This window comes from Hemitrygon akajei, chromosome 6 (assembly GCF_048418815.1).
Source record: "Hemitrygon akajei chromosome 6, sHemAka1.3, whole genome shotgun sequence".
NCBI classification, from domain to species: Eukaryota; Metazoa; Chordata; class Chondrichthyes; order Myliobatiformes; family Dasyatidae; genus Hemitrygon; species Hemitrygon akajei.
This window is the reverse complement of record NC_133129.1, coordinates 98,146,582-98,171,873: the sequence shown is the minus strand read 5'-3', so window position 1 is coordinate 98,171,873 and position 25,292 is coordinate 98,146,582. Positions and strand designations below refer to the sequence as shown.

The following is a 25,292-nucleotide window of genomic DNA, read 5'->3' as shown; positions in this document are numbered from 1 at the left end:
AAATGCTGGCAGAACTCAGCAGGCCAGACAGCATCTATGGGAGGAGGTAGTGACAATGTTTCGAGCCAAAACGTCCTGATGAAGGGTTTCGGTCTGAAACGTCGTCACTACCTCCTCCCATAGATGCTGTCTGGCCTGCTGAGTTCTGCCAGCATTTTGTGTTTTTATCTAACCATTAGTTACTATCTTTGATCTGCATTTCATTTTGTATGGTTAAATCATGGATTAAAGCAGAAATAAATCCATGTTTGTTTCTGCCCAGAGGTGTAAAGGACTACCGGCAGGTGCAACTGTCTTGTGGCTCTCATCTTCCTCTCCTAAAGTACAGTTTTTGCTTTCTATTTCACTGTAAATGGCATGATTTTAAACAAAATTATAAATTAAAATACATGTATAAACACTCAAAGTTATAATACAGTCATTTAAAACTAAAAAAAAGAAATCAGTTGTAGCCTGTCTGAATGATTACTGTCCCGTCGCCCTGACCCCCATAGTGATGAAATGTTTTGAATGGCTTGTCAAGCCTCATATCACAGCCAACTTCCCCTCATCGCTGGATCCTCTACAGTTTGCTTATCGTCCCAACCGCTCTACGGAGGACGTAATATCCACCACACTGCACACAGTTCTCTCTCACTTGGACAATAAAGACACATGCCAGAATCCTGTACGTTGATTTCAGTTCAGCATTCAATACCATCATCCTGCAGAGACTAGTGGAGAAACTGTCGCTGCTTGGCCTTAACACTGCCATGTGTCGCTGGATTCTGGATTTCTTTCCAGAGAGATCACAGTCAGTCTGTGTTGGCAGGAACATCTCTGACTCCATCATACTGAGCACTGGATCCCCACTAGGCTGTGTGCTTAGCCCACTGCTGTTTACACTGCTAACACATGACTGTGCAGCCAGATTCAAGGGGAACCTGATCATTAAATTTGCTGATGATACCACAGTGGTGGGGCTCATCAGCAAAAATGATGAAACAATGTACAGAGAGGAGGTCAAACACCTAGAGAGCTGGTGCAGTGACAACTTGATGCTTAATGTCACCAAAACCAAGGAAGGATCGTCGATTTCAGACGGTCTCAGCCTGAGCACACACCCCTCAGCGTCAGCGGCTCCACAGTGGAGAGAGTGGAAAACATCAAGTTCCTTGGGGTGCAGATCTCAGACAATCTCACGTGGTCCAGGAACACCACTGGGATTGTGAAACGGGCCCAGCAGAGATTGCACTTTCTGAGGAAACTTAAACAAGCATCACTCCCCACTAACATCTTAACTACCTTCTACAGAGGCATGGTTGAGAGTGTGCTGACCTTTTGCATCACAACCTGGTACTCCAGCTGCAGTGCTGCCGACAAAAAAGCCTTGCAGAGGGTGGTTAGGGGAGCAGAGAAGGTTATTGGGGTCTCCCTACCTTCTGTCCAAGACCTCTTTCAGAGTCGATGCCTCCAGAAGACAAGGTACATCATTAAAGACCCCTCACACCCTCTCCATAAACTGCTTGTTCTTCTGCCATCAGGTAAACATTACAGGAGCATCAAAACTAAAACCACAAGGTTACTAAACAGCTTCCTCCCACAGGCAGTCAGACTGCTAAATAGCTGCTCTACCTGACTCTGTTTTGGATACTTTTAACTTGCACTGGACACTTATAACTTGATTTTAACTGACATGTGGCTGTTGTGTTTTACTATTTATTGTAGTGTTTACTATTTAGTGTTGCATTTGTTATGTTATGATTGCACTTGCCCCTGGGAAACGCTGTCTCATTCTGCTCTGCAGAGCTGATGTATGGTTGGCATGACAATAAAGTTTTTGAATCTTGAATCTTGCATCTCCCATCTCCCAGTCTCCTCCCACAGTCCAAAGACGTACCGGTTAGTAGGTTGATTAGTCATTGTAAATTGTTCTGTGTCCCTAGCCGTTAGGCAAGGGATAAATTAGTGGTTCCTGGGCAGTGTGGCTCAAAGTGCCAGAAGGGCCTGTTCCACGCTGAATCAAGTCTGCTCCACCATTTGAATATGGGCTGATTTATCTTATCTCTCAACTCCTTTCTCCTGCCCTTTCCCCGTAATGTTGCCCTGACTAATCAAGAATCTATCAACCACTGCTTTAAGTATACCCAGTGACTTGGCCTCCACAGTAGTCTGTGGCAATGAATTCCACCGATTCACCACCCTCTTGTTAAAGAAATTCCTCCTCATTTCTGTTCTAAAGGCCATTTCTGTTCAGTAAGGCCTCTGACAAGGTTCCACACGGAAGGTTAGTTAGGAAGGTTCAATCTTTAGGTGTTAATATTGAAGTAGTAAAATGGATTCAACAGTGGCTGGATGGGAGATGCCAGAGAGTAGTGGTAGATAACTGTTTGTCAGGTTGGAGGCCGGTGACTAGTGATGTGCCTTAGGAATCTGTACTGGGTCCAATGTTGCTTGTCATATACATTAATGATCTGGATGATGGGGTGGTAAATTGGATCAGTAAGTATGCAGATGATACTAAGATAGGTGACGTTGTGGATAATGAAGTAGGTTTTCAAAGTTTGCAGAGATTTAAGCCAGTTAGAAGAGTGGGCTGAAAGATGGCAGATGGAGTTTAATGTTGATAAGTGTGAGGTGCTACATTTTGGTAGGAATAATCAAAATAGGACATACATGGTAAATGGTAGGGCATTGAAGAATGCCGTAGAACAGAGTGATCTAGGAATAATGGTGCATAGTTCACTGAAGGTGGAATCTCATGTGGATAGGGTGGTGAAGAAAGCTTTTGGTATGCTGGCCTTTATAAATCAGAGCATTGAGTATTGGAGTTGGGATGTAATGTTAAAATTGTACAAGGCCAAATTTGGAGTATTGTGTACAGTTCTGGTCACCAAATTATAGGAACGATGTCAAAAAAATAGAGAGAGTACAGAGGAGATTTACTAGAATGTTACCTGGGTTTCAGCACCTAAGTTACAGAGAAAGGTTGAACAAGTTAGGTCTTTATTCTTTGGAGCGTAGAAGGTTGAGGGGGGACTTGATAGAGGTATTTAATATTATGAAGGGGATAGATAGAGTTGACGTTGATAGGCTTTTTCCATTTAGAGTAGGGGAGATTCAAACAAGAGGACATGAGTTGAGAGTTAAGGGGCAAAAGTTTAGGGGTAACATGAGGGAGAATTTCTTTACTCAGAGCGTGGTAGCTGTGTGGAACGAGCTTCCAGTAGAAGTGGTAGAGGCAGGTTCGATATTGTCATTTAAAGTAAAATTGTATAGGTATGTGGACAGGAAAGGAATGGAGTACAGGTCAGTGGGACTAGGTAAGCATTCGGCATGGACTAGAAGGGCCGAGATGGCCTGTTTCCATGCTGTAATTGTTATACGGTTATATGGTTAAAGGGACATCCTTATATTAATTGTGACTCAGTGTCACAGTTGCTGTGTTTTGCATCTTTAACAACTATTTGATATTTGTTCTTTGCCTACTTCTGGGCTTGACTCTTCAACTAGTGCCTTTACCCACAGTTTGATATTGCCCTATAAAATCCCATTCATTGTGATCTTTCAGTCGCTAATGGCCTTCTCTCTGGCTCAGCTTTCTAGTTCAGCAGAAACCCCATTGCCTTCTATGTACTTTAAGACATCAACAGTGCCCAGTGCATATTAGAACAGTGCAGCACAGAACAGGCCCTTTGGCCCACAATATTGTGCCGAACTAAATAAATTAGTAGTCAAGTGCCCACGAAACTAATCTCATCTGCTTAGACACTATCCATAGCCTTCCATCGTCTGCACATTTATGTGCCTATCTAAATGCCTGTGTCTCATACCACCCCAGTAAGCCCATTCCAGGCACCCACCATTCTTTGTGTGAAAAACAACTTGCCCCGCTAATCTCCTTTGAATTTTTACCCCTTTTCATCTTAAATTGCATGCCATCTAGTTTTAGATATTTCAACATTGGGGAAAAAATATTGGATCTCTATCTATGCCTCTCATAATATTAGAAATCTCTATCAGAGCTCCCCCCAAGCCTCCATCACTCCAGAAAAAACAACCCATGTTTGTCCAATCTCTCCATATAGCACGTGCCCTCTAAACCAGACAGCATCCTCCCTCCCATCCACATCCTTCCTATAGAGGGGTGACCAAAATGAATGCAATACTCCACCTGTGGCCTAACTGATTTTATAAAGCTGCAGCGTAACTTCTTAAGTCCTTGGCCAATACAGGCAAGCATGCCATATGCCTCCTTAACCACCCTATCAACCTGTGTAGCTAAGAACTCAGACCCTAGGATCCTATACACTACACTGTTGACCAGGTTAAGCTCCATCTGCTGTTTTTCTACCCATATCTGATCTATATCCCACTGAATCTTTGCCAGTCATCTGTGCTGATGCAAATCCTCATTTTGTCTGCAAACATAATTACTGTGCATCCACGTTTTCATCCAGGTTATCTATATATCACAAGCAGCAGAAATCCCAGCCATGTTCTCTGCGGTACCCCAGTGGTCACAGACTTCTAACCAGAATAGGTTCAATCAGTCACGACTCTCTGTGTTCTATGGGGCAATCTAATTCTGAATCCAAATGACTAAGTTACCTTGGATTCCTTCTGGAATCTTCTGGATGAGCCTCCCAGGAAGGGCCTTGTCAAACACCTTACTTAAATCCATGCAGACACAGTTCTACCTTCGTCAATTATCTTCGTCACCTCCTCAAAAAATTCCACCTAGTTAGTAAGACTAGATTGCCCCAAATAAAGCTATGCTGATTGTCTGTAATTAGGCCATGGCTTTTCAAATGCTCATACATCCTATCCCCAAGGATGCTCTGTAGCATCTTCCCTACCACTGATGTGAGATTCACCGCTTTATAGATTACAGTATAATTCCTATTTTCCTTCTGTTGTTCCTTGGGGGCAATTATTTGATGAAACTGAGCCAGAATTCATAACTGAAGCTCTTAAGAGAGAAGGGCAGGGGGATTATAATCTGAAGTCATCAGATTTCCCTGCAATACCTTAAACTTGAACAGCATTCTTTTAAGATCATAGAATGTGCCTCTAGGGGTGGTTGGTAGAGGCCAGTACATTAAGGACATTTTAGAGACCTTTAGATAAATGGATGAAAGAAAACTGGAGGGTTATGTGGGAGGGAAGGGTTCAGAAGTTCCCAACCATTTTTTTGTCATGGCCCCCTATCTTAAACCAAGGGGTCCATGGACCCTAGGTTGGGAACCCCTGGGTTAAATTGATTGTAGAGTAGGTTAGCAGATCAGCATGACATTGTGGGCCAAAAGGCCTGTGCTGTACTGTACTGTACTGTTTTATGTTCTAATTTTGTTTGTGATTTCTTCCCACAGGCCAAATTCCTAGCAGCCGATAAATCAGGCTTAGTCACATTAGTGTTGTGGAACTCCCTGTGCATGGATTGGTACAGATATCTGGAACCAGGGATGGTAATCCAACTGCACAACTATGTTGTGAAGAAAAGTTATGCAACACGGATGGGGCTAGACCCCGGAGTTTCAAAGGAACCAGCCCTAGGTACCGTAATGATGCAGTAAGGCACCGCTGTGAGGATTTGTACGCTGTTTTTCCTTTTAGGTATAGATTGGGTGAATGCATGCAGGCGCTCTCCCTTCGGGGGGGGGGGGGGGGTGAAACAAGAACAGGAAGTCATAGGTTTAGGGTGAAAGGTGAAATTCTTAAAGGGAATCTGAGGGAGTTCTTCACTCAGAAGGTGGAGTGAGTGTGGAACAAGCTGCCAGTGGAAGTGGGAGATGTGGGTTCAGTTTAAGAGAAGGTTGGATAGGTACATTGATGAGAGGATTATGGGGGGAGGGATCTAAGGTCCGGGTTCCAGTAGATGAGTCTATGCAGAAAGGCAGGCCAGCACTGATCAGATGTGCCGAGGACCTATTATGTGCTGTGATTCTAAAGCTCCCCCTGCACAAATACAGAGACAACATATGTTCAATACAGAGTTAAGTTCCCTCTATCAGGGGTTCCCACTTTTTTTATACCATGGACCAATACCAGTAAAAGTGGACCCCAGGTTGGGAACCCCTGCACGGTCCCTTCACGCACTCCTGGGGAAGGATTATCTTCCTCAGTATCCTATCAGAGAGAGCCCACTCTGGATACTATTAAGGCTGTACTTTCTCCAATAATTTTGCCTCAGTGCTCTCCTCAAAAAATGTGCAAAAGTGCTCATAATTATGGTTTAATCCTTTGTTTCTGCCATCTTTGTGAACATTCAAGTTGAGAATGGTATTTAGTCCTGAATCTTGGAAAATTTATACCATTAAGTTGCATTTCTTGGGCTTGAATCTCAGCCAGAGTGTGTCAAACTCATCCTGGCTATCAGATTAAATGCTGCTGATACTAATTTAGACTTGATTTGATTCTAATCCATTATATCTTGTCACTGCAGTCAGGATGCTGCCATGGAGTGTTCTCTATCGGAAAACATGAGTGTAGAGTCATAGAAACAGAGTGTATAGCACATGAGTGTGCTATAGAGTGTACACAGAGTGTATAGGAAAACATGAGTGTAGAGTCATAGAAACAGAGTGTATAGCACATGAGTGTGCTATAGAGTGTACACAGAGTGTATAGGAAAACATGAGTGTAGAGTCATAGAAACAGAGTGTATAGCACATGAGTGTGCTATAGAGTGTACACAGAGTGTATAGGAAAACATGAGTGTAGAGTCATAGAAACAGAGTGTATAGCACATGAGTGTGCTATAGAGTGTACACAGAGTGTATAGGAAAACATGAGTGTAGAGTCATAGAAACAGAGTGTATAGCACATGAGTGTGCTATAGAGTGTACACAGAGTGTATAGGAAAACATGAGTGTAGAGTCATAGAAACAGAGTGTATAGCACATGAGTGTGCTATAGAGTGTACACATTGTATAGGAAAACATGAGTGTAGAGTCATAGAAACAGAGTGTATAGCACATGAGTGTGCTATAGAGTGTACACAGAGTGTATAGGAAAACATGAGTGTAGAGTCATAGAAACAGAGTGTATAGCACATGAGTGTGCTATAGAGTGTACACAGAGTGTATAGGAAAACATGAGTGTAGAGTCATAGAAACAGAGTGTATAGCACATGAGTGTGCTATAGAGTGTACACAGAGTGTATAGGAAAACATGAGTGTAGAGTCATAGAAACAGAGTGTATAGCACATGAGTGTGCTATAGAGTGTACACAGAGTGTATAGGAAAACATGAGTGTAGAGTCATAGAAACAGAGTGTATAGCACATGAGTGTGCTATAGAGTGTACACAGAGTATATAGGAAAACATGAGTGTAGAGTCATAGAAACAGAGTGTATAGCACATGAGTGTGCTATAGAGTGTACACAGAGTGTATAGGAAAACATGAGTGTAGAGTCATAGAAACAGAGTGTTTAGCACAGAAAATGGCCATTCGGTCCATCTAGTCAGTGCCAAACCATTTAAACTGCCTACATCCATTGACCTGAACCAGAACCGTAGCCCTCCATGCCCCTCCCATCTATGTACCTATCCAAACTTCTCTTAAAGTTTGAAATCGAGCTCACATACACCACTTGTGCTGCCAGATCATTCCACACTCTCATGATCCTGTGAGTCAAGAAGTTTCCCCTCATGTTCCTCTTAAACTTTCACCTTTCACCCTTAACTCATGACCTCTAGTTGTAGTCCCACCCAAGCCTGCTTGCATTTACCCTCATGTAGCTTGTGATGTGAATTTGCTTTGCTCATGATACTTCTATAATGCTCATATGAGCAAGAAACCAGTGAGTAAGCTAAACAATAACTACTGTAGGTAGATTAAAAGTTGTACATCTGCCCTTTCTACTATCATTTTGGCAGTTTTTTAAATTATAATTTCTGTAGTGGTTATTTGAAGACAGACCAGAACTGCTGAGAGGCTAAGCCATGGTAAATAGCACTGTATGATGAGCTTCCAGATAACGAATTTCCAAATCAAGAAAGGTATGTTCGATCCTTTATTATGAAATAAGCAAAGATGAACAAGGGCAACACAATGGCGTAGTGGTTAGCACAACGCTTTACAGTGCAGGTGACCCGGGTTTAATTCCCGCTGCTGCTGCCTGCAAGGAATTTGTACATTCTCCCCATGACTGTGTGGGTTTCCTCTGGTGCCCTGGTTTCTTCCCACAACCCAAAGACATACAGGTTGGTAGGTTAGTTGGTCATTGTAAATTGTCCCGTGATTAAGCTGGGGTTAAATCGTCAGTTGCTGGGCAGTGCGGCTCAAAGGCCGGAAAGGCCTGTTCCATGTGGTATCTCAATAAATAAAAATAAATCTTGTAGTGATAATAAATTAATGAAACTAAGTTAGCGATTTAGATTTCTTAAGTGTTCATATCAGTGTAACTAAGCAGTCTAATTAGCAATATAACTTTAGCAATACTAAGCAAAATTAGTGGCCAAACTAAATTCAATAAGTTTCGACAGGTACTTTTAATGTCAGAGAAATGTATATAATGTGCATCCTGAAATTCTTTTTCTTCACATTCCAATTAGCGGTTAGCATATTCACGTGGTCGACAAACAAATACCATTCCCTGCGGCTCACTTCCTCGGGCTAACAACTAACTAAAACAAAGCATGAATACGTAACTATACTCGTTTACTTCAACCACACCCCAACCCAGATGACAGATTACCATAATAAACATGCCACAATATACAATCAGACAGAAAATAGATATCTGGCTCCTACAGTCCAAAAATAGATAGAACTTCATTGATAAATTTCTGTAATTACATAAGAAATGGATTTTTAATTGCTGACCACATTTCACCTCTTCAGGAGTTAGTTTTGAACTGTGGTAATATGGTTAAAAGTATACGTAGCAAATCTGACAAGATATCTGAATGGTGTTGGCTTGCACCCTTGGGAGAACATCTCTGTTGTCCTTTGAAAGATTGGCCAACGAACCTCTTTTGTCCAGTTGATGGTTTGTTGAAGTTTCACCCAGCAGGTGATGCCCTTGGTGAAGCTATTTATGTCAATCTGCTTGTATTTGTACACTCTCTGTCTGGAGTCATACCTCAGTTTTTACATATTCTCCTTGTTGGTATCCTAAATAGTATAATAATTGTGGTGGTATAAACAAGAGCACACTGTTCTAGAGGAGCTACAAGAACAGAAGGATTGAAGATTATATTTCCATTGTTCATTAGGGTAGGCTGAGAAAGTGATTAAAAAATGAATTTTTGATTTATAAATGGAGGCAGAGAGCACAATGCTGAATCTGAAGAGAATACTGGTTCAGCCATAACTGGAGTATTTTGTCCAGTTCTGGGTATTGTACTTCAAGAGAGATATGAAGACATTGGTGAGGACACAGAATATATTTACCATTATGATTCCAAGATTAAAGGCCTTAGTTATATGAAGAGCATAAAGGTTGGAGTTCTTTCAACAAAGGAGGTTGCAAAGCGTTCTGTAAAATCAGGAAAGGTACACACAGAATAGATGGAGGGAAGCAACACACACGTTTGCTGGAGGAACTCAGCAGGTCAGGCAGCATCCATGGAAATGAATAAGCAGTTGACACTTTGGGCTGACACCCTTAATCAAGACTGAGAAGGAAGGGGAAGACACCAGAATAAAAAGGTGGCGTGAGGGGAAGGAGGACAGCTAGAAGGTGATCGGTGAAGCTGGATGAGTGGGAATGGTCAAGGGACAGAGAGGAAGGTATCTGGTAGGAAAGGAGAATGGGCCATAGGAGAAAGGGAAGGAGGAGGGGACCCATGGGGAGATAATAGGCAGGTAAGAAGAGGTAAAGGTCAGAGTGGGGAATGGAGGAAGGGGCTGGGGGAAATTTATTTACTGGAAGGAGCCATCAGGTTGGAGGCTACCCAAACAGAATGTAAAATTTTGCTCCTCTGCTCTGAGGATGGCCTCATCTTGGCACAAGAAGAAGCCATGTGCCAACATGTCGAAACGGGAATCAGAATTAAAAAGTTTGGCCACCGGGAATTTCCACTTTTGGCGGATGGAGTGGAGGTGCTCGACAAAGCGGTCCCCCAGTTTACAATGGGTCTTACTGATGTAAAGGGGGCTGCACTGGACAAAATAGATGATCCCAGCAGATTCACAGGTCAAGTGTTGCCTCACCTGGAAGGACTGTTTAGAACCCTGAATGGGCGTGAGGAAGGAAGTGAATGGTCAGGTGTGTCACTTTGGTCACTGGCAGGAATGAGTGCCGGGAGGGAGGGACAAGTGACAAGGGAATCATGGAGAGAGCGATCCCTGCGGAAGGCGGGGAGGTGGGGAGATAAAGATATGTTTGGTGTTAGGATCCCTGAGCTATTTTCTATGTTAGAGGGATCAAGAACCAAGTGCCAAAAGAGATATGAAGGGAAGTCTTTTTTTCCCTCAATAAATGATAAAGATCTGCAATCAGGGTTAATGATCGGAATAGATCGCATTATTTAAAGTTCAAAGTAAATTTATTATCAGATTACATATATATCACCATATACTACCCTGAGATTCATTTTCTTGCAGGCATTCAGAATTGAACAATGTTATAATATTGAAATGAGACTATCAAGGCTGTGGGGAAAGAAGGGGAGGGCAGGAATCACTGGATTACTAATACAAAGTTGTACCAATTCAATTGTTCCTTTCCATGCTGTAACCACCCATTGACTCTTAATCTTAAATAGTAATGTAATGTTCAAAGTTCAAAGGAAAATTTATTACCAGAGTACATACATATCACCACATACAGCCCTGAGATTCTTTAGTTGCAGGCACTTTTTCTATAGAACAGTAACTAAACAAACAGTGTAAATGCAGATAATAAATAACAAGATAAAAGATAAATTAGTGTAGTTATCGCCTTTTGTTCAAGAGCCTGATTTTTGAGGGATGTAACTGTTCTTGAACCTGGTGATGTGAGTCCTGAGGCACTTGAACCTTCTACCTGATGGCAACAGTGAGAAAAGAGCATGGCCTGGGTGGTGAGGATCTCTGATAATGTTTTAATAAAGTGTATGCAACATTAAAATCACCACCCAATCACATCATCTCTGGTCCAGTTATATTTTTATCCTGTTTTGTTTAAAGAGTATCCTTGTTGTTGGCTTTCTCCCTTCTATTCATGGGGGATAAAACCATAAAATAGCTGACCAGTCAGTCAGTTAGCATTTGTTAAAAGAGAATTAACGCAAATGTTTCTCAGATCACAGTTGCTGCCAAGTATTTGCACCAGTTCCTTTGCAATGTAGGTTCTAGAATCTAGTATTTTGCTTTTCTGCCTTCAGAAGGGATAGCTTATACTTTACAGTCAACCCAAAATATCATATTTTATTCATTCCATAGATGCTGCCTGGCCTGCTGAGTTCCTCCATCATTTTGTGTGTAATTGTTCTGGATTTCCAGCTTCTGCAGAATCTCTTGTGTTTATAGTTTCTATTTCTGTTTTGTTTTAAAAAGGGATGAAAAGAACGGCATGTATTGTATTGCATTTTGATCTTTGCTTTTTAACCATTATACTTTGCAGAGTTGAATTTAAACCCAAGGAATCCGGCAGCTGAAATCACCGTGGTCAGTGCCGGGTCTGTGAGTGAAGAGTGGCAGTTACCACCACTGCAGTACTCCTTTGCCACCAGGTAGCTCCCCCTTCTTCTCTTCTGTATGCACATCGACCTTCCCCAGTTTCCAACAACTGGCAAGCATTTTGACCTTGTTCGATAAACCTACAGGATTCAATTAAACCATTCACTGATGCAGCTTTAGTGCGATATGTGTAATGCCCCCAGTTGCCATTTCACAGTGTGCTGGGAAGTCGCTGAAGGGATTGCTATAGCCACCCTCCAGTTTTCAGACAGGATTGGGATAGCAAGGGGTATGGTGAAATCCTAGTCATGATCAAATGGCCGGTAGCTTGTGCAGCTGCTGTCTTTTAACTCCAGAGACCAGAGACCTGGTTCAGTCCTGACCTTGACCTTGGTGGGTGGGTGGGTGTGTGTGTGAGTGTGTGTGCGCGTGTGCAACTGTGTTGTCTCTGAACCAAATCACCAGAGAGACACTGAAGCTGGTAAATATAGAAGTCTTTTTATCAGCCAACAGGCATCATAATGGAGACACTTTAGGAAGAAGAGGCCTCCAGACACAATATTACATGACATATGCTAAAGATCAAAGGTAACAGCAGGACAATTCTATAGTTACAATGTATCTACATTGCTTCCTTTGAATTACATATAGTTTTCAAACCCCAACATCTACACACCCACCCTCCAGACACCCAGAATGAGTGTTAATCACCACTGACTGAGCTGCATTCATGCGTATGCAGACATCTCAGGTCAATGAGTGTTTGCAATCGACCCCAGCTCCAGGGAACAACATTGTTTTCAACCCAATCTACAATCGACATTCAGACTTGAATTGTTGTTGAAGTTGATATTTGCTATAGTTCATAACTCCAGAATACACCCTAACAGCAACCATAGGGGTTTCCTCCGAGTGCTCCAGTTTCCAGGCAGATTGGTGGGTTAATTGGCCGCTATGAAATGCCACCAGTGTGTGGGTATGTGGTAGTATCTGTGGGGCAGTTGATGGAAGAATGGGGTATAGGGGTATAAGTTTACACTGTGAGCCAACATAGACTGGATGGGCCAAACTGGCCTCCTGTGTCATAAAGACATATGAAACATAAGGGTAGTAATCTCCGGATTGCTGCCTTTGCCACGTGCCAGTGAGGGTAAGAGGTAAGAGTAGGATGCTCTGGCAGATGAACATGTGGCTGAGAAACTGGTGTAGGGGGCAGGATTTCAGATTTCTAGATCATTGGGACCTCTTCTGAGGCAGGTGGGACCTGTACAAGAGAGGCGGGTTACACCTGAACTACAAGGGGACCAATATTCTTGCAGGGAGGTTTGCTAGTGTTATTGGGGAGGGTTTAAACTAGATTTGCAGGGGGATGGGAACCAGAGTGCTAGAGTAGATAGTGGAATGGGGGTAAAAATAAATGATGTTAGTATAGTTCATTCAAAGGCACAAATAGTAAGGTTGTGTGTGGTGGTAATAATCTTCTGAGGTGTGTATATTTCAATGCAAGGAGTATTGTGGGAAAGGCAGCTGAGGGCCTGGATTGACACGTGGAATTATGACATCATAGCCATTACTGAAACTTGGCTACAGGAGGGGCAGGACTGGCAGCTCAATGTTCCAGGGTTCCGATGTTTCAGACGTGATAGAGGCAGAGGGATGAAGGGTGGAGGGTGGCTTTGTTAGTCAGGGAAAATATTACAGCAGTGCTTTGGCAGGACAGATTAGAGGGCTTGTCTACTGAGGCCATATGGGTGGAGCTGAGAAACAGGAAAGGTATGACCACATTAATAGGGTTGTATTATAGACCACCCAATAGTCAGTGAGAATTGGAGGAGCAAATCTGCAGAGAGATAACAGATAACTGCAGGAGACAGAAAGTTGTGATTGTAGGACTCCCATATTGTTAAAGGTCTAGATGGGTTAGAGTTTGTGAAATGTGTTCAGGAAAGTTTTCTAAATCAATATATAGATATATCAACTGGGGAGGATGCAATATTAGATCTCCTATTAGGAAATGAGTTAGGGCAGGTGACAGAAGTGTATGTAGGGGAACACTTTGGTTCCAGTGATCATAACGTCATTAGTTTCAACTTGATCATGGATAAAGATAGATCTGGTACTCGGGTCTCTGACGGTGGTGTCTGAAAAGAGGATGCTGTCCAAGTTGCATGCCATCTTGGACAATGACTCCTATCCACTCCATAATGTACTGGTTAGGCACAGGAATACATTCAGCCAGAGACTCATTCCACCAAGATGTAACACTGAGCGTCATAGGAAGTCATTCCTACCTGTGGCCATCAAACTTTACAACTCCTCCCTCGGAGTGTCAGACACCCTGAGCCAATAGGCTGGTCCTGGACTTATTTCCACTTGGCATGATTAACTTATTATTTAATTATTTATTGTTTTATATTGCTATATTTCTTAACTATTCTTGGTTGGTGTGGCTGTAACGAAACCCAATTTCCCCTCGGGATCAATAAAATATATCTATCTGGGTTGAAGTTCTAAACTGGAAAAAGGCCAAATTCGAAGAAATGAGAAAGGATCTAAGAAGCGTAGATTGGGACAGGTTGTTCTCTGGCAGGGATGTGATAGGTAAGTGGGAGGCCTTCAAAGGAGAAATTTTGAGAGTGCAGAGTTTGTATGTTCTGGTCAGGGTTAAAGGCAAAATGAAAAAGAATAAGGAACCTTGGTTCTCAAGGGATATTGGAACTCTGATGAAGAGAGAGATGTATAGGCAACAGGGAGGAAATAAGATGCTTGAGGAGTATAAAAAGAGTAAGAAAATACAAGAAAGAAATTAGGAGAGCTAAAAGAAGACATGAGGTTGCTTTGGCAGTCAGGGTGAAGGTTAATCCTAAGAGCTTCTACAGGTATGTTAAGAGCAAAAGGATAGTAAGGGATAAAATTGGTCCTCTTGAAGATCAGAGTAGTCGGCTATGTATGAAACCAAAAGAAATGGGAGAGACATTAAATGGGTTTTTTGCATCTGTATTTACTGAGGAAACTTGAATGAAGTCTATGGAAACAAGGCAAACAAGTAGGGAGGTCATGGAACTTATACAGATTAAAGAGGAGGAGGTGCTAGTGTTGAAATTGCAGGGGCCCTGGCAGAAATATTTGAAATGTCGATATCCACGGGTCAGGTGCCGGAGGATTGGAGGATAATTCATGTAGTTCCATTGTTTAAAAAAGGCTCAAAAAGTAAGCTGGGAAATTATAGGCCGGTAAGTTTGACATCGGTAGTAGGTACATTATTGGAAGGAATACTGAGAGATAGGATCTACTAGTATTTGGGTAGACAGGGACTTACTAGAAAAAGTCAGCATGGCTTTGTGCGTTGAAGGTCATGTTTAACCAATCTATTAGAGTTTTTCGAGGAAGTTACCAGGAAAGTGGATGAAGGGAAGGCAGTGGATGTTGTATACATGGACTTCAGTAAGGCCTTTGACAAGGTCCAGCATGGGAGGTTAGTAAGATTCAGTCGCTAGGTATACATGGAGAGGTAGTAAATTGGATTAGACATTGGCTCAATGGAAGAAGCCAGAGAGTGGTAGTGGAGGATTGCTACTCTGAGTGGAGGCCTGTGACAAGTGGTGTGCCACAGGGATCAGTGCTGGTTCCATTGTTATTTGTCATCTATATCAATGATCTGGATGATAATGTGGCAAATTGGATCAGCAAATTTGCTGATGATACAAAGATTGGAGGTGTAGTGGACAGTATGGAAGGTTTTCAAAGCTTGCAGAGGGATTTGGACCAGTTGGAGGAATGGGCTGAAAAATGGCAGATGGAGTTTAATGCGGACAAGTATGAGTTATTGCACTTCGGAAGGTCAAACCAAGGTAGAACATACAAGGTAAATGGTAGGACAATGAGGAGTGCAGTAGAACAGAGGGATCTGGGAGTACAGATACATAATTCCCTAAAAGTGGCGTCAAAATTAGATAGGGTCGTAAAGAGAGCTTTTGGTACATTGGCCTTTATAAATCAAAGTATTGAGTATAAGAGTTGGAATGTAATGGTAAGGTTGTATAAGACATTGGTGAGACTGAATTTGGAGTATTGTGTGCGGTTTTGGTCACCTAATTACAGGAAGGATATTAATAAGGTTGAAAGAGTGCAGAGAAGGTTTACAAGGATGTTGCTAGGACTTGAGAAACTGAGTTACAGAGAAAGGTTGAATAGGTTAGGACTTTATTCCCTGGAGCATTGGAGAATGAGGGGCGATTTGATAGAGGTGTATAAAATTATGATGGGTATAGAGAGAGTGAATGCAAGCAGGTTTTTTCCACTGAGGACAGGGGAGAAAAAAACCAGAGGTCATGGGTTAAGGGTGAAGGGGGAAGAGTTTGGAGGGAACATTGGGGGGGGCTTCTTCACGCAGAGAGTGATGGGAGTGTGGAATGAGCTGCCAGATGAAGTGGTGAAAGCGGGCTCACTTTTGACATTTAAGAAAAACTTGGACAGGTATATGGATGAGAGGAGTATGGAGGGATATGGCCCAGATGCAGGTCAGTGGGACTAGGCAGAAAAATGGTTTGGCACAGCCAAGAAGGGCCAAAAGGCCTTTCTGTGCCGTAATGTTCTATGGTTCTACGGAAACACAGATGCAGAGGATACAATTGCTATTGATGCTCAGCAAAGGTAGTTGGTTAGATTATTTTTATTAACGTAAGGAGTAGCCTAACCCTAATACATGGTAATAAGCTCTTTCAGCTCAATGAGCCTGTGTCGCCCAGTTACACCCAGGAGACCAATGAAGCTACTAACCCGTATGCCTTTGGGATGTGTGAGGAAACCCACACGTTCATGGTGAGAATGTACAAACTCCATACAGACAGCAGCAGAATTGAACCCAGGTCACCGGTGATGTAATAGCATTACGCTAACTGCTATGTTACCGTGCTGCCCTTTCCTGCTACCTACCCCCCACCTGGATCTACCAATCACCTGCTAGCTCTTGCTCCAGCTCTTCCCTTTACTTTTACACTTGCTTTTATCCCTTCTATCCCTCAGTCCATTCAATGGTCTCAGCCTTAAACAGCAACTGTCCATTTCCTTCCACAGATTCTGCCTGACCCACCGAGTTCCTCCATCATTTTGTTCTTTCTGTGGTTGAGTGTTTTAAACTTTATTGCAGTCTTCCAGCTTCTACAGTATTTAATCTAAATAGTTAAATAACTTGGATGAAGCTTGGATTTAGACAACTCACCCATGCCCTCCTGACGCTAATAAAAATGAAATAAATTATCTCACAAGCTACCTTCGCCAAGCATCAACAGCAACTGCATCCACTGTGTCTGTGGTTAACGTGCCCTGTACTTTACCCTAACAATGTGCCTTGATCCTAAATTCTCTGTTCTACTCTGATGGGAATATAAAATGAGAATTGCTAAAAACTGACAGAAACAGGTGTTGAGACAGACACCAAATTGTTCTTGCCATAAGCCAACTCAAGTATGACTTAGAATATAGAACAGTGGGGCACAGACTTTTGCTGTGATATTGTGCCGACCTTTTAACCTACTCAAAAATCAGTGAAGCCCTTCTCTCTCTCGTAGTCCTTCATATTCCTTCCATCATTGTGCCCATCCAAGAATCTCTTAAGTGTACCTAATTAACTGCCTTTATCACCACCCTGGCAGAATGTTCCAAGCACTCACCAAAAATACCTCCGATATCCCCTCCATAAATTCGTCCAATCATCTGAGATTTATGCCATCTTGTATTAGTCATTTCCACCCTGCGAAAAGTTCTCTAACTCAATCCATTCAAGGTGCCTGTTATCACCTTGTACACCTCTTATCAAGTCACCTCTCATTCTCCTTTTCCCTATCGACCTCCAACTATCTGATAAACGTGTGGCAACTTTGAGGGATCTGTGGACATGGATCTATGTTGTCAGGGGAAGTGAAGTGAAAATCTGGAGCTGTCAGGGCTGGGGTAATCATGAGGTATGAGGTCAGTTGAAAATTGAAAACTGAATTTTTTTTTCAAAAGTAAAATATTGCATATACTGGAAGCCTGAAATAAAACAAAAAGCAGGCAGCAGCAAAAAGAACAAAATGCTAGAAGAATCCAGTTGGTCAGGCAGGATATGTGGAGAGAAGCATGCAGTCGATGTTTAGGGCCAAGACCCAGACAGCTGGGTCTCTTGATCTGAACTGAGGAATAGAGGGGAGAAAGAAGGGTAAAGAGGTGAAGGAATGGGCAAGAGCGAGGTAATGCAGGTGATTGGATCCAGGTAAAGGGATAACAGACAGAAGGAGGGGGAGAGAGTAGAAATGGTGACAGAGACTGGAAGGTGAGAGGTGGAGGTAACAAAGGGTCTGCCGATGATGGAATCTAACCAAAATCAAGTTTAATATCACCGGCATATGTCATGAAATTTGTTGTCTTTGCAGCAGCAGTACAATGTAATACCTAATAATAAAAAACTGAAATTACAGTAAGTAAATATATATAAAATAGATAAATTAAATAAGTATGCAAAAATTTTAAAGAAGTTGTGAGGTAGTGTTTATGGGTTCATTGTCCATTCAAAAATCGGATGGCAGAGGGGAAGAAGCTGTTCCTGAATTGTTGAATGTGTACCTTCAGGCTTCTGTACTTCCTGATGGTAACAATCAGAACAAGGCATTCTTAATGATAGATACCACCTTTCTGAGATATCGCTCATTGAAGATGTCCTGGATGCTATGGAGGCTAGTCATGATGAGCTGACTAAGTTTATAACTCTCTTGATTCTGTGCAGTAGCACCCACTCCCCCACCCCATACCAGGAGAGGAAGGTGCAGAATGGAACTAAATAAGAGAGATGGTGGGGAGGGTAGATTGGAGCAGTGGGGAGGAGTGTGTGGGTGATGGAAAGATGCAGTGGGTGGAGGAGGGGAAGGAAGGGAAATTTGTCCAGTTTGCATTTAACCTCACCAGCAGGCAGCATCCATGAAAGGAGAGACTATTCCAGGATGATAACCTTTCATCTGTACAGTATGGATGGCACAGTAGCGTTAACATCACCGATCAGAGTTCAATTCCTGCTGCTCTGTAAGGAATCTGTCCATGACTGCATGGACTTCCTTCAGCTGCTCTGGTTTCCTCCCACATTCCAAAGACGTACGGTTTAGGGTTAGTGAGTTGTGGGCATGTTAACACTTGGTGTCTGTCCCTATAACATCCTAGGCCTGTGTCATTGGCACATCTCACTGTATGTTTCAATGTACATGTGACAAAGCTAATCTTTAATCTTTAGTGCACGAAGGTACAACTACAATTAAAGCTGGCAACAATCAAGAAGTCAGAATAGGAGTGTAGGACTTGAAGAAGTTGCAGATAGAGAGAGACTAGGACAAGCCTGAGAGGAGGGAATTTTTTTAAATTCTTGGCACATTATCCAAAATCCAGAGGAAGGCAGAGGGCACACTGGTGATGGGTGAACAGGTTTTATCCCTTGAGTGTACTGAGGGAGTCTGACCAGGAGGCTGTTGGAGTAGAGATAACAAAGACGTGGCTGGTGGTTTCAGAAACAGACAGTTTGGAGCAACACTCCAACCGTTCATTCACACAGCCTCTTTCCTGAGTGCATCAAAACAGCATGTCTTGGAAGGTTAATTGGCCAATGTACAAGTATCAAAGTCAAGTCTGAGCCTGTGGTAACCCAGCACTTGGTGACCACCATCCTGTTCTTCTACCCCATGAACAACATCCACCACGATTCAGTCCATGCTGTAGTCTGGAGCTGGAGCCCTGGCTCATTTTAATCTTCCTTCAGTCCTTCCCTAGTGAAGGGTTGATAATCCACTGAATGCAAAAACTGGAGTCGATATCCAGATCTCCCAGTTTGAAACATGTGCAAAGTAAAACCATAGCATTCTTTATACACAACCTTATTAGTTCTTACTGGTCGGTTTGTAATTGGATCCTGTTTGATTGTTTGAACAGGAAGGAATTGTCAAATCTTCGTCCCGGAGATCAATGTGACATTATTGGCCTCGTTACATTTGTTGGGAGACAAGAACGCATTCGAATCAAAGGTATATAATCCTGATTCTTCCACACACTTTCATCCATAGACACCTCCAGTTCCCGTACGTCGCTCCCTGTACCAGTCAGGCCCAGTACCTGTCACTCCCTGTACCTATCACACCAAATATGTGTCACTCCCTGTGTCTGTCACATCCTATTCCTGACACTCTCAGTACCTGTCATTCCCTGTGCCTTATGCTCAGTATTGGCCACTCACCCCAAGTTCCTGTCACTCCCTGTACCTGTCCCTCTTGTATCTGTCAACCCCAGCACCTGTCTGTCCCAGTGCTTGTCACTTCCACTGCCTTTACCTGTCACTCCTTGTGCTTCACTCCCAGTACCTGAGTGTCCTTGTGCCTCATTCCCTGTACCTATCCCAGTACCTCACTCCCAGTAACTTTCTCTCCCTGTCCATCACTGCCAGTACATATCACTCCCTGTACCTATCACTCTCAATACCTATTACTCCCTGTACTTGTCACTCCCTGTATCTCACTCCCATTACCTGTCACTCCCTGTCTCTGTCACTTCCAGTCAACTATTTCCCTTCACCACATTAAAAAGTTACTTGTCACTCTCTGCATCTTTTATCTAGATGTCTGTGACTGCATTTTAATCCTGAATAGGACACCATTTTCTAGACTTTCTGTACCTCATTCCAGCCTCTTGTCATTTCCTGTGCACTTCTGCCAGAGATCTGCTATTCACCTTATCCCACTCCTGCTGAGACACAATGACTAACTTTACGCTGATGAAGGCCTCAGCCCAAAACCTCAACTGTTTTTCCCTTCTAAATATACTGCCTGACTTGGTGAGTTCTTCCAGCATTTTGTGTGTGTTGTTCTGGATTTCCAGTATCTGCAGAGTCTCTTGTGTTTCTAACTTCAAGCTAATTGGTAAAAGCTTTCTGAAATCTGATGATTTTTCACAGGTTCTTTTAGAAGTCCTAGAATGAATGAAAACTTGTAGCTTCATGATTATTTATTTCAAGTGTAAACAAAGTAACAGACACAGAGCATATGAAACGGAAGGAAAGAACCCCAGGGAAAGACAAAGACAAGAACTAAGAACAAGATGGTGATTTTTGCAGAGACTGACACTTCTATACTGAAATGAGACCATATTCCTGAGATAAGCAAAGACACAGACGTAGCATGTAACACTTAGCCAATGAAGAATGAAAAGCAGATAAACCCTGAGGTTACTGTTATATCACTTCATCACCAGTTGGTGGCGTCTAACACTGCATGTTGTTAAAAATACAAATTTTGTGTTAGTAAAAACTACTAGTGCAACCTTCCAAAAAACCTTATTAAAGCATAAAAAAAACAATTGATTCCAACAGCTTCAAGGGAGGAGGATGAGATATTTTTATGCAGTGAGTAGCTATGACTGGTGTGAACTGCTTGAAGAGAAGGTGGAAGCAAATTCCATGGGAATTTTACAATGACAGAAGCGGGCCTGTTCCTCCATTCCATTGGATCCTGGTTAAGCTTTATGACCTTACTCTGTAGACCTGATGCCTTTAGCTAATGGAGCCCAAAGTATAAGAGGAAGTGTGTTTGTGTGGATTGAGAAATGGCTGTCACCAAGAAAATGGAGTTAGAATAAATGTGTCATATTCAGGCTAGAGGCATGTAACAGAGATCGGTTCTGGTTCCTCAATCATTTAATGATCTGGAATAGGGAGGAAAATACAAGTAATCATCCAACATCTCTATTGTTTCTTTAATTGAATTTACAAACTCAGATTTCAAAAGGGAATTTAATGAATATGAGCAATAAAAAAATTTGCAGAGCAATGGAGTAAGTACAGAGTTAGATAGCTCAAAGAGATTTTGTAGATTAAATCAAAGTAACTGGACGCGATAATGATTGCTTGCATTGTTAACATGACAGAGGGAAAGGGTCTGATCTTCCTCTTAAAGTAGTTTAACTTATGCTTGCTTGCACGTTTGTATAATCACCCTTTTGTAAATGTTCAGTGGATTTTCAATCATTTGTAGATCTATACTTCAGAAGTTTTTTTGTCTGCAAGTGTTGCAGGGGAAAGAATAGTGAGGGCTAATGATGGAATTTGATAAATTCTTGATAAGTAAGGGCATCAAAGGTTACGAGGAGAAGGCAGAAGGAAAATAAATCAGCCATGACAGAGTGGCGGCGAAGACTCAATGAGCTGAATAGCCTAATTCTGCTCCTATGTCATATGGTCTTATGGTCTAAGAGCTTGCCTTGGAGTTGGAGGAACTAATTCTTAATAAAAAGATGTGAATCACCAAATCATCATAAACAAATCAAGAAGAAAGTAAGGACAGATGCTTTCTGTCCTTAAGACTTTAAAGCAAGTAGATTCGAGCATTATAGATTAGTGTTTCTACAAAGTTGTCTTGAGCTTGGAACTACACCTACCACTCTGCTATACATCATTTCTCAAACCTCATTTGTTGCAATGATGCACTCATTTGTCCATTTCATCTTACAGAGCACGCTGACGAATTTTTGGTTTACCGCTGGGTCCACCTGATTGATGGGACAGCCTGTGAGCCTTTTGTGTTGAAGCTTTTCTCCACTTGCCAACCAGAGATCCAGACCAAAATTTATCCATGCAGCATTTTGGACAATGCCGGTGAGAGATTTTGCATCTTCCTGCTGTTAGCGGCTTTTCTTCGAAGCAAAGTGTCTCTTGTTTGTTCTGTTCCTGGATAGAAGACTTGCATGTTCCGACACTTCTGCTTTTACTTTGATTACCAACAAGGGAATATCTGCATTGAAGCCACTGCTGTAGTATACAAAATGTGGACGGTTCGATCCTGGAATAACCAGATGATCAGCTTTTTATTTTGTGATGTTGCTTGGGGGTCTGGATTCATAATGATTTAAGAAATAGGATTAGGAGTAGCCATCTTCATCATTCAACAAGATCACGGCTGATCTACCTCAGATTATCGTCCTGTCCTATATCCATATTCCTTGACTTTTCTTAAATATCCAGAAATCCTCTCTGGATACATGATGGTTTGGTATAGCAACTGCTTTGCCCATAACAGCAAGAAATTGTAGTGAGGTGTAGACACAGCTCAGCACATATTGGAAACCAGCCTCCCCTGCCTGTCTATTCTGTCTATAGCTCTTCCTGCCTCTCAGTAAAGTAGCCAAACATAATCAAAGACGCTCCCCAGAGATTCTCTCTTCTCCCCTCATTTCATCGGCAGAAGATTAAAAGCCTGAAAACACATACCACCAGGTTCAGGAATAGCTGTTATAAGACTATTTGAATAGTTTCCTGGTATGATAAAATGGACTGTTGACCTCACAGTATGCCTTGCTATGATCTTGCTCTTTACTGTCTACATACACTGCACTTGTGTGTAGCTGTTTATGTTTCCTTCTGCATTCTGTTATTTTACCTGGTACTACCTCGAGGCACTGTGTAATGAGCTGATCTGTATGAACAGTACATAAGACAAGCTTTTCACTGTGTCTCACTACATGTGACAATAATAAACCAATTCCAATTCCAATTGCAAATCTCATAAATGGGAATTTCAGGAAGCTGGTCACACCACAGCTTCAGCGAGATAGTTGGGTGACTATCAGGTGGGTAGCAGGTGGTGCAGGAGTCCCCTGTGGCTGTCCCCTCTCTACTGTTTTGGATACTGTTGGGGAGAATAGCCTCTCAGGATACAGCCAAATCAATAGCAACTGGTCTGTGATGTACAGTGGAGACGGTCAAAGTCCAGGCGGGCAGTAGTGATACAGGGCACATTCAGGTGATCCTAAGGTCACAACCAAAACTCCGGGATGTCTACCTGGTGCCAGAGGATGTGTCTGAACGGTGCAGGATATTCTGAAAGGAGAGAATGAGTCCCTGTTGGTACTAATGACAATGCAGGAAGATAGATGAAGTCCTGCATAAAGCTCTAGGGAATCAAGCAGGAAGTTAAGAAGAAGCTCCGGTGTTGGGTAGGGAACACTTCAGATACATGGATCATTGGGATCCCTTCCACACAACAAGAAGTATGGATGCAACTAAAGAGGAGGGTCCTTGCAGGAAGGTTTGATAGCAACACTTGGGAAGGTTTACATACTGTGGTGAATGGAAAATCAGATTGCTAGGTTGGCAAGTGGGTGATTGAGGAGAAGATAGAGGTTAATTATGGATAAGGGTAAGACTGGTCCTCAGGTGAAAGCACTAAATTGGGTAAACTAATCACAAACGTATTGTCAGGAACTGGAGTAAATAGATTGGGGGCAGCTCTTTGAGGGTAAATCCACTTTTGACATATGGGAGTCTTTTAGAAACCAGCATGCTCCTTTTAGGATGAAATTTTCCAGATGGCAGAGTTCAGAAAACTTGAATGACAAGAGATTTATAAACTTAGGCAAACGGGAAAAGGAAGCATTTAAAGTTGGACAGGGAAAGGAATATTTAGGAGATAGTGTAGGTTATCCTGAAGTATCTTTAGCCAGAGACTGGTGAGCCTGTGGAATTTGTTGCCACAGGCGGCTGTGGAGACTAAGTCATGGAGTACACTCGGCCCTCCTTATCCACTGGTTCAGCAAGCGCGGATTCAGCCAACCACGGATCGGGAAAACCCGCAAGTTCCCTCTCCAGCACTTGTTGTTTGAGCATGAACAGACTTTTTTTTCTTGTCATTATTCTCTAAACAATACAGTATAACAACTATTTACATAGCATTTACATTGTTTTAGGTATTTTAAGTAATCTAGAGATGATTTAAAGTATGCGGGAGGATGTGCTTAGGTTACTGCGAATCAGGAATCGAAATAAAAAACAGAAGTCGGAATAGGTACATCCGGTATTATTTAGTGTCAGTTAGTCAAACGTCTTAGTATATAGTATATATTTTACCTTTCTATGCATATAAAACACTTAAGAAACGTAGGTAGTTCAATAATTAAACCCTAGATGCGTACAAGCCAATATAGCTGAGCGTTACATTGTGGGGACTGAAGTCCAAGATTGAATTTTCGGTAAGCTGTGTAAATACCACGTTAACTAGTACAGAGATAAGATTGCAAACTGGTGTGAGTTAGAGGACGTACCGGTGAATCGTGCATGTGTGTTAAGCGGGGTGGATTTCCACATTTCTGGAGATGCGTTAGTGCGGGGATTGAGTTTGGTCAAAGGTATGGGGCAGGTAGAACTGGTAGCTAGAAGGTGCGGTAAAGAAGTGGAGTCTAGCTGGGTGTTGGTTTGTACGAGTGCTGACGTCATGACTTTGGAATTGCCAGCGACGGTCAGCGTCCCGGGGGAGGCGGGGCCGTGGGGCCTCCACACCCTCCCAGAGGACGAAAGTGAGGAGACACCGGAGGAGGAGCTAGATGTGACCCCAGGGGAGGTGCCAGTAACCAATGGGGGGGGGGGGGGTCAGAGTGGGAAGGCTTGGCCAGGCCCCCCCCCCCAGCTAGAGGTGAGACCTCCCAGCTAGCAGTTGCCCTTACCTCCCTGGTGAGAAGGGCCGAGGGGCCATGGCCGAAGCTGGTAATTTTCTTAGGAGCCACGCCTACCCCGGAAGGGGAGCATGACTACGATACCTGGATCGAAAGCACATCCCTGGCGTGGCCAGGTTCGGATGAGGAAAAGAGACAGTGATTGGTGGGAAGTTTGAGGGGCAGGGCGGCAGGAGTTGTCCGGGAGCTGAAA

At 42.7% G+C, this 25,292-nt stretch overlaps 1 protein-coding gene across 3 annotated transcripts in view; it reads left to right on the top strand.

Moving 5' to 3' along the window:
- The window catches only part of LOC140729337 (RPA-related protein RADX-like), a 103,063-nt gene that overhangs the window by 14,695 nt on the left and 63,076 nt on the right, over positions 1-25,292 (top strand). For all 3 annotated transcript variants that reach the window (XM_073048979.1, XM_073048980.1, XM_073048978.1), the window contains exons 3-6: positions 5,352-5,535; positions 11,535-11,643; positions 19,541-19,632; positions 22,107-22,250. In XM_073048979.1, coding sequence (XP_072905080.1) covers positions 5,352-5,535; positions 11,535-11,643; positions 19,541-19,632; positions 22,107-22,250 — 529 coding nt within the window. The remainder of the gene's footprint in view (positions 1-5,351; positions 5,536-11,534; positions 11,644-19,540; positions 19,633-22,106; positions 22,251-25,292) is intronic.